This window comes from Camelina sativa, chromosome 10, assembly GCF_030686135.1.
Source record: "Camelina sativa cultivar CO46 ecotype springtype chromosome 10, ASM3068613v1".
NCBI classification, from domain to species: Eukaryota; Viridiplantae; Streptophyta; class Magnoliopsida; order Brassicales; family Brassicaceae; genus Camelina; species Camelina sativa.
Window position 1 is genome coordinate 9267340 of NC_141889.1, and position 10469 is coordinate 9277808.

Genomic DNA, 10469 nt, shown 5'->3' on the forward strand with positions numbered 1-10469 from the left:
ATCTTACCAATCCACAGAAGATTTGGCTAATATAAGTTGACATAAAAGTTACATTAAAAAATAATTATATAAAAAGCATATAACAATTAAATCAAAAAGTTTATTTAACCCACTCGTAACACTTTACTGTAGCTGTAAAAAAAAAAAAAAAAAAAAACACTTCCACTGTATGAAATCTGTTTCTCACGAAAATTTTAAATCTTTCAAATGCATTCAACTTCAGATAAAGATCTGAAAAGATTGAGGCTCTGTTCATCTTATGAAGAGATATCATCACTCAACCAACACAAAACACAAGAAAAAGCAATCTCACGATTCTAGAAGACGTGTAAGACCACCGTAGCAGCTACGGTGGCTCTTCCAGCTCGTGACCACCGTCTTGCCGTTCCCGGCGCAGGCAACAACGTTCCCTTTGCATCTGCGACCAAATCAGGTCCAAAAGTCAACACTATCCATTTCGTTACACAAAATTGCAGGTCACAAGAAAGAATCATCCTCAACTACTCCAAACCAAACCATCAAGTTTTCACAATCATGGCCTTAAATCTGAATAGCATGGCAACAATCACTGGTTTGAAATTCACCAGAACTTAACTTATTACATAGGCTTGTTGTAGAGTTCCATGAACAAAGAAACTATACAATCTACAATATCCAACCAAAACCATGTATTCTATATGTGCTTAACTATAAAATTACATTAAAGCAAATCCAATGTTTATATCAAATGATAAGTGATCGATCTTTTATGCCTTACTTGGCAAGGTAGGTATACTCTGTTCATTCCTGAAGAAATTCCCGGGATCAACCGCGGTTTTAATCTTCACTAATCGATCAAAGTTCACTCCGAAATACTTCTTTCCATACACCTCTCCTTCCTTGTAACTATTCTTCCCATGATCGTTCACACCAATATCCACATCCCTGTAGTTCAAGTAAGCACTCCTAGGGTTCTTGCTCACAAAACCAGTCATGAATCTGTAAAGCACTTTAGCCTGATTCAAGTATCCCTTCTCTATCGCCGGAGAGTTTTCTTTCCAGTTCACAGAGTACTGAATCTTGAAAAGCTTCTTACGGTGAGGAAACGGCGTCGCGGTAACCGGAACCTCCGCCATTTGACCTCCATAGGGATTAAAAACAAGCCCTATTTTCCCTAACTCGATCATCTTCTTGAAGAGAGACTCAATCCCTTTCTTTGGAATCGCAGTCGCGACGTAATCCGACTTCCTCTTCCCGAAACTAGACGAATCAAGATTCCTATCAAGAAACACTTTAGGATCAACCTGAGTCGCGTTAAGACGGTTATCCCACCATAAAGCAGACTGAAACCAAGTCATCTCCGTACAGTTCTCCTTCTTCAAACCCAATTCAGGAAACTCCTTACGAAGCAACGAAACAACTTCGTCTGCTCTGCCTAAGAACAGAGCAACCACAGAGGCTCTCACAGTCTTCACCTTATTCCTCGTCACGGGTTGAATCAACATCCTCATAAACAGATTCGGATCCGTCTTGGGAGCCACGGATTGCCATTTGTAAACCATGTCCACAGCTCCTGAGTTCATGTACTGCTCCACTCTAAAAACAGTAACGGTCGATGGTACAGGAACGAGTTTAACCTTGTATCCCAAAACGACGCCGTAGCTACCTCCTCCTCCACCGGAGATAGCCCAGAAAAGATCCTCACCCATGGCTTTCCGATCCAAAACCCGACCATTTACATCGACGATCTTCGCGTCCTCTATGTAATCCACAGTTAATCCAAATTTTCTCACCATGTTACCGTAACCGCCGCCGCTTACATGACCACCAACACCAACCGTCGGACAAACTCCGGCGGGGAAGCCACGGACTCTGCTTTTCTCCCAAATCCGATAGTAAACCTCACCGAGAGTGGCTCCGGCGGAGATCCAAGCCGAGTTCGCGGCGATATCGACGGAGACGTCGCGGAGGTTGGACATGTCGAGGATGAAAAAGGGTTTATCGGAGATGTAAGAGAGACCATCGTAATCGTGGCCGCCGCTTCGGATTTTGAGGAGGAAATTTAGGGTTTTTGAGCAGAGGACGGCGGCGCTGACGTGGCTCTCGGAGCGAGGAGTGACGATGATCATGGGTTTCGGAGTGGAAGAAGTGTTGAACCTCGCATTTCGGATGTAAGCGCGGAGGACGGAGGAGAAAGCAGGGCTGCTCTGCGAGAAGACATTGTCGGTGATTTGGGACTGCGGTGATTTCGTCTTCTCTGAGAAACACTTGAGGAATGAGGTGTGGACGGAGTTCGATTGAGAGAGAGATGAGAGAGGGAGAGAGAAGAAGAGGAGGAAGAAGAAGAAGAAGAAGAAGAGAGGGACAGAGACAAAGGTTCGTGGAGGATGTGTCGTGAGCATCTTGTCTTAAAAAATGGGATCTTTTCTCTTTTTTGGGTCTCGAGTCGTGTTCCTCTGTTCTATGCACTTATCTAGTTTATTTATAACCGTAGCGAGAAGATATGTCTTGTTTCTTTTTTTTGTTCGTTATATTAACAAAAGATATTAGTGGGGGGATTAGGGGATGATTAGTGATTACAGAGATTTCGTTTTATAACAAAACAAAAAGAAAGGTTCTACGTAAATCATCCAACCCGCCTTAATGCTCTCCTAAATAAATGTAACAAAGAAAACAGTTCTTTTAACAATACAATGATACTAAACAAGAAAAATTAAATATTCCAAATTTCCCATTTAAAATAATAAATACACATATTTAGTCTAGAAAAAAAAAAAAAAAAACTCAAATGTATCTGAAATTTCATCCAGTTCATTGACATTTGACATTTATGTTCATTTGAGTCACTATAGTATTTGAAGTTATAGACATTTATTAGTACAAGATTAGTTACGGACAAAGTTTTTCTTCAATAATTAACTCAAATAATCTCCGTTATTTATAATTTACGAGTTACTTTATTACTAGTATAAGTTACGAGTTACTTAACCGATTGAAACGTTTATACAATTATACTAATCAACCGAAGCAAATATTAATGAGTTGAAAAAATATGAGTTACAAATCATATGAACGCAGTTTTGAAAACGAACACAGATTTGCTCTAGAAGCAAATAATCATTTAGCCGTTTCATTTTGTTTCATTTATTTTTTATTTTGGTTTTAATGTGTGTTCGATGTTTTAGTCAATGGTCGTAGCATTCATTGGTCGGTGTCGGGTAATATAATCCAATTGGGGGTTGTGGGACTAGTGGATGATGATACGAAGCAAGAAAAGTTGAAGGAGAAGACCTTTAATACGCGCATTGTTTTATAACGAAGCTTCGATTCAGTCTTTTGCGACTTTTTGTTTGTTCAATTCGTTTCAATTTTTAACTTAAATAAAATTGTAGGCTCTAAGATTCTTTCATTTTGTATTTTTGTTTATAGTCAGTATATAGTATTGTTTGGTTTGTCACTATGTATCCCCTCTATAACAACAAAAATGATCATGCGTATGGGAAAAAAATTGACTAGACATTCTGAAATACCATCAATTATTTTTTCCAACAACCATCAAAATGAGAGAGACGCGTTACAACTTTTGTATTACGCACTAAAATGAAATATATTCGTTTGTACATTGGAGTTTTGTGCACTCATTTACTTTGTCATCTTTGATGCTTCTAACTTTTCAAGTCGTACCCATGTTAAAGAACAAAGTCAACTTAATTCTGTTACGACTTAAAAAAAGCTCCGGTGGACGGACATAAAATAAAAAATGATTTCTCATAGGAACCATATATACTAATATTATTTTGTTTGAATGGAAAACTATAGTTGCGTAGATAAAGGTGTTTATTATGTTGACGGTTCTATAGCCTAGTATTCAGAATGACTACAAAACATAACATCAAAATTAAATTATTTGGTGCTATTACATTTGAATTTTATAAATTTTCAGTTGAAATAAACACCTTTATAAATTTCAACTGAAAATTTAAAAATTCAAATGTAATAGCACCAAATAATTTAATTTTGATGTTATGTTTTGTAGTCATTCTGAATACACTATTAATTAAGAATTTGCATGAACCATCAAAATCAGAGATAGCACTCAATAAATATTTTTGACTAGTACTAATTTGATTATGTTGGATATGGGTTCTGCCCCCAACATTCCTAAAGCCCCAAACAGAAGATTCTTAAGAGATTTTGGGCCTGAAGTTATGGATCTGGTCCATCTGGCTGCAGGGGCAAAATCGTCATTTTACAGAAAGACAGAAGAAGCCCTAGGTCACTGGCCCACTACATATAGCAAATGTCATTGTCAGAGAAGGGATCCACTTTTTGGGCAATTAGAGAGAGAAGAGCTATATTTTTCGTCTTAACTGCGCTTTACTCTTTAATCGCCATTTTCTGTAAACCATTCCTCAAATTCTACGTTAATAAAAGGACCAGTTCCGACTTATTCCCACTAAGATCCGTATTATCTATATTGTCGATTTCATACATCAACATATTACATTGTAAATTGTAGTTTTAATTTGTCCACTCGCTTCGTTTTCTTTCTTTTATGTTTATGACTTTTAAGTCTTCTTCTTTTGGGTAAAAAAGGCCTCTTCCGCTAAGAATTTTAAAAGCATAAGATATACAATATTGTTTTACGAAACTATTGTTAAAAAAAAAAAAGAAGAAGAGAAATGGTCATTTTTCTTTAGATAAGATGCATACTTTGTTGCTGCTATAATAATATTAAGGATACGTACAAGATACACATCCATTCTAGTGCAATTTTCAACATAAATAAATTTGAGATTTACAGATCATGTGGATCATGGGCAAACGTTAATTAACGATATAAGAAAAGAGTCTAAAACATAAACCCTTTCTAAAACCTGTAAAACTAAGGATTCAGTTGAAATATATAGAGAAAAAATGATAAAGTTCAACTTTAAGGTTCGCTATGATAAATTAAAGCAACCAAATTTTTTATTATTAATATGTTTTGTCATTAAAGTTGAAAGTGAAAGGGTTTTATTTGTGTGGCTTACATTTTCATACGTTGTGGGTTAATAAGCATGCGTTCATGAATTCAATCCACGATCACGTGTTTTTCTTCGTTTTTCGTTTACTTCGCTTATGCTGAAAAGTAACATTTCGTATACAGATATATTTTTGGTTTATTGTTACATTTCATATTTGAATTGCAAGAAGTTCATAATTAACGATAAGACAAAGAATTTATTTTATTTATTAGTATATTCTTTTTGTATAGGCATTGTTAAAAAGGTTTTTAAAAACATTTGATTATTTTAGAAAGTTTTATTTGTATTGCATCATCATGTTATGAATAGTGCACGAACTGAAACTGTGGTACGTGTTTTGAAATATTCGGATGTCTAGCAAATTAACTAGTAGTTTAGATTCCTTTAAGATCACATATTCAAATAGACGCAAAACGAATTTGAATGAATAATTTTTAGAAGCATAACAGTTATTTAACGAGATCGAATAAATAATTAAATCACACATTAATCCTTAAAAATTGAAACTTGCACTACAAAAAAATAAGTCTATTGTCACGTAATATTCCGTCACAATAATTTTTTTCGTCACAATAAAAATATTGTTACGAAACTGTGACGAATGGTGAATGGTTACAATACAATGGTCACAATTTTTTTTTAGTCACTAAAACGTCACAAGAGTTGCGACTAACTCATACATATCTATTTCGTCACCAAATGTAACGATTTGTAAAGGTATCTAAAATGTCACAATTGCTTACTAAAATTATCGTCCTAAATACGTTTTACTTCATGACCGAAATCACATATCAAGTTAATCACTGTTTACGACGCTGCTGTAGTCTCAAAACGTCACACTTAGTGACCTGTAAAATGTCACTTGCCCGTCACAACTACTAACTAAGAACATGTATCAAAGACCGTCATTTATTATGACAAAATTTTAGTCTCAAAACCGTAATGCAATTTGTTACTATTATTACATTATAATGTTTAGCTCATGACGTCCAACCAGTAGTATCAAAATAATTACAATTAATTATCCAAACCATCGTCTCCTATTTTTCTTAATATTATATTTTACTAAATTATTGTCACAATAATAATTAAATAAGCTGTATATCAATAATTACAAAAAATATATAATAAAATAAATTATTCATTTATAAATTAAAGTAAACAAAACCAATATGAGAAAACCTATTATGAATAAACAAAACAAAACAAAATTTAGTTAAATAGCAACTCCATGGAAACTTGTGGAGACATAGATGTTTTCAAGTGCTTGGAGACATTTCTAGAGGAGTAAATTGTCATCATGACTCTTTTTTAATTTATTTACAAGTTCTTCAACTCTGTGGATTAATATTCTCACTTCTTCTTCAGTAGGTTGTGGGAAGACTGATGAATCATCCAAAGACATAAAAATTCCATTTTGCATTGACTAGTCCAAATACACGGCCTTGTCTTCATATTTCAGCAATCTATAAAAAAAACACAAGTATATGAACATTGATATATATTTTCAAACGCAAATAAAAATAGTAATTTTTTAACTCATCAAAAAATATGTAGCTATGCATAATTCAGTCTATAAATATTACCTTAACATAAATTTATTTTTCTCCTTTTGGGTTAGACTGTCTATTACCAAACCGTCACTGTTTGAAGACTATCTCTTTGACAAGTGTTCTTGCACATGTTCATCAAATTTTTTTGCAATAACTCCATATAAATATAAACAAATAAATATATACGTAGATGGCATCACAACAGTTTTTTCAAATCAATTTAACTATGTGACATCACTTCAAATCCTTTATATATACTAATATATAGATCGATTAGAATAGTCAAACAGAAAATCTATATACATTATATACATCCATTAGATTAGTCAGAACCAAATCACTCCGCAAGTATATATGCTGAGTGACAATAGAAAAAGATGACAGTAGAAAAAGATAAATTCAATGGTTGATTGCATAATATAGATCTAATAATTCAATAAAAAATATGGCTTCTAACCTTTGCATCGGTGAAAACCAGAGAAACAAAGCGTCAAGAAGAAATAGTAATCTAGTTTTTAGTTAGAGTTACAATTTAAGTATTAGGTATATCCCCTATATAATACAAGGGAAGTTTTAAGGTATAATAAATATTTAGTAAGTTTTAGAGGGAAATTCTAAAAGTTACTAAATATTTCGGAAAATTTAGGCGCTTTTTGAGTGCTTAGAAGTTCTAATTATTAATAAAAATAAAATCTTTTCTAACAAGTAAAAATCTAGTTTACAATATCTTAAACATCTTTCTTAAATTTAATTAAATAATAATGAGACTATTTAGTCGGCTCCTATTTAAACATAAATTCAAAACAGCTTTAAAATAATAATCATAATTCCTTACATGTTCTTGTAACCAACTTGCAATTATTTTTCTCTAAGCAAGGTTAGATTATCTCCATTTATGCCAAGATTAGCAGCAACCATGATTTCATTGAACAACCTACATAAAAATATTAATTATTAAGAAATATAACACTATTTTATGTTTAGCCACTAATTAATTTAGTTTACAAAAGAAAGTTTTTAATTATTAGTTTGTATTTACCTTAATAAAATACAATGATCATTCTCTATGTAAAACTATATTTAACTGGTTAATCAATGTTTGACAAAATGTCATAATACCATTACAATTGTTATTACTTAAATTATCATAAAAATTTTGTTACCGTTTCTGACAACTTTTTGTCATAAATTAATCCGTAACCGTAGTATTATGACTAAACAATTACGAATTGGTTACAATTTTTTTCTTCCCAATAGAGTATCTAAAATGTCACAAATATGTGACAAATATTTTGTCTCAAATAAATATCACTATTTATGACTACATAATTGTAGTAAAACCGTCACACTTTGTTACAGTTAATAATATCGACACCATTTAGTCACTAATAGAGACAATTTTCAGTGACGATTTAATTCGTAATAATCTTGTGACGAAATAATTACGAATTTATTACTAAAAAGAATGTCACAACGTAGCATCTAAAATGTCACATATTTGTGACCAAAAAAATTCGTCTCAAGCAAAGGTCACAATGACCCCTTTTTCTTGTAGTGTTTGATTAGCTCCTTCACTCCTTCAGTCTCCTTGTATTATTCTTCATCAGCTATGCGTCAACTACATGACCATTGACCACTATGGCGATTGCTTCCGACATCAATGCCTGTTGTTGCTTCTATCAGATTATTTCACGTGCAAGAGACCATTACGCCTTCTCGAAGTACGTGATCAAAAGCTTCTTCCGCTGCCAAGTAAATTAAGTATACGTTTCTAAAAACTAAAAACTTGCCCGTTACCGATTACATCACATTGTTTCCGTACGTCTTACCCATTAACTGTTCATCTTCAGTATCCTTGTACCATATCATTATCTTAACTTAAACCTGGTTGCTTCCTCTTGAAGAAAACTAATGCTGTTCTGTTCTTTTCAGAGTTTTCTAACAAATTCTTAAAGATATCTTGTTCCACACGTTAATGTGTTTGCCTGTTTGGATGGATAAAACGAGCTATACATTAATCCTTATTTTATAACGAGAAATTTATCTTTATTGGAACCTAAACTTGACAATATCACATTTCAAATATACCTAAGCACGTAACCAAGCCTACACTTCACTCTACTACACTAGGCTCTAGCTCTCTGATTTTAGCACAAGATATCAATATCTTTACTCTTTATAACACTCTGACTCTTTCAAATAACTTCAACAGACCTAAAAGGAGGAATACTCTGTTCATCACAGAAGAAATCACAAGGATCAACACTTGTCTTAACTCTCACCAGCCTCTCAAAATTGTTCTTAAAATACTTCACTCCCCAACTCTTCCCTGCCTCATACTTACTCCTCTTACCTCCAACGTACATCCCCAAATCAAGATCCCTCAGATTTATATAAGCTCCTCTCGGAGACTTTGCCACAAACTCACTCATATCATCGTAAACTCCCTCCACCCATCTCATATACTTCCCTTTCTCATCTCCTCTCCAGTAATTCAAGTACTGAATCTCATAGATATTACCCTTTCGATGCGGAAACGGTGTTTCGTAATCTGCAATCTCACTCATCCTACCACCAAACGGAGTGAAGATTAGCTGAGCTAGCTCTGCTTCCGGTTCTTGCATCCGTCTCCACAGCTTAGAAACAGCGTTTCCAGGCATCGGTTCTTGAGCAAAATCAGATTTAGCCTTGAAAGCTAGTGACCCTCGTGTGCGTTTACTAAGAACATCGATAGGTTCTTCACCTAACTCAGCAAACCAAACCACAGACTCAATCCAACTCATCTCTTTACAAGCATCTTCCTCCAAACCCAACTCAGGAAACTCCCGGTTTACCAATCGCAACAGACTCTTAACCGGACCAAGATACAGACCCGGAAACGAAGCTCGAACCATGTTCTTGTATCTCTGCAACATAACTCGTATGAATAAATCATCAGACACTTTATCAGACACGAACTGCCAACGATGAATGATCTTTAAAGCACTCTGTTCTGAGAATTCCGTGACGTTGAAGACAGTTACTGTTGATGGTACATCTACTAAACCTATCTTCCATGAAAGGACAACGCAAAAGCTTGATCCACCACCTCCACGAATCGCCCAGAAGAAGTTTTCACCCATCTCTCGTCTTTCAAGAACCATCCCTCGTGCGTCGACCACACGTGCGTCGATCACGTGATCGGCTGCTAAACCGTGTTTTCTCAGTAGAGTACCGTATCCTCCGCCGCTGAAGTGTCCTCCAACGCCGACGGTGGGACAAACTCCGGCGGGGAACGCTAAAGTTTGATTCTTTTTACCGATTTCGTAGTATAGTTCACCGATGGTGGCTCCGGTTTGGACCCAAACCGACCGGTTATCAACGTCGATTGTGATAGACCGGAGGTTTCTCAAATCGAGGATTATGAATGGTTTGTGTGTAAGGTAAGAGAGGCCTTCGTAATCGTGTCCTCCGCTTCTTGTTCTGATGTGGATACCGAACCGGCGTGCGCATTTAACCGCAGATTGAACATCGGAAGATTGAACCGGAGTTAGGATTAAAACCGGTTTAGGTGTATGAGGAGCAGAGAATCTTGGGTTCTGTATTGATGAAGCTAAGACTGAGGAGAAAGAAGTTTCGTTTGGTCTGTGTATGACTTTTGAGACGATGTTGGAGTCGTTTAACCGGAGAGAGAGACATTGGAGAAAACCGGATTGATTAGACCGGTTAGCTGAAACATGATGAGATATTGATAGAAGTATGAAGATCAGTATAGAACTAAAGAAGCTTTGGAGTTTCATATTTTTTCTGTAACAATGGAGTTTGCTTTCTAGGTAGAAGTGTGTTTTTAATTTAGACAGAAGCTAGCAGACAAATATTTACTAATTTAAAATTAAGTTTTTGGTGTAGAAATTGAAAGGTGAAAACATTT

At 35.0% G+C, this 10469-nt stretch overlaps 1 protein-coding gene and 1 pseudogene across 2 annotated transcripts; both read right to left on the minus strand.

Annotated features, from left to right (window-relative positions):
- Positions 1 to 48: 48 nt before the first annotated feature.
- Positions 49 to 2479, minus strand: LOC104718257 (berberine bridge enzyme-like 19). Its single transcript, XM_010435967.3, has 2 exons — positions 758 to 2479; positions 49 to 418 (listed from the first exon to the last, which is right to left on the minus strand). The coding sequence occupies exons 1-2, from the start codon at positions 2379 to 2381 to the stop codon at positions 318 to 320; spliced, it is 1725 nt and encodes a 574-aa protein (XP_010434269.1). The 5' UTR covers positions 2382 to 2479; the 3' UTR covers positions 49 to 317.
- A 6104-nt stretch (positions 2480 to 8583) lies between these two features.
- On the minus strand, positions 8584 to 10469 carry LOC104718258 (berberine bridge enzyme-like 18 pseudogene; annotated as a pseudogene). Its single transcript, XR_015568142.1, has one exon. The product of XR_015568142.1 is annotated as a berberine bridge enzyme-like 18 pseudogene (transcript).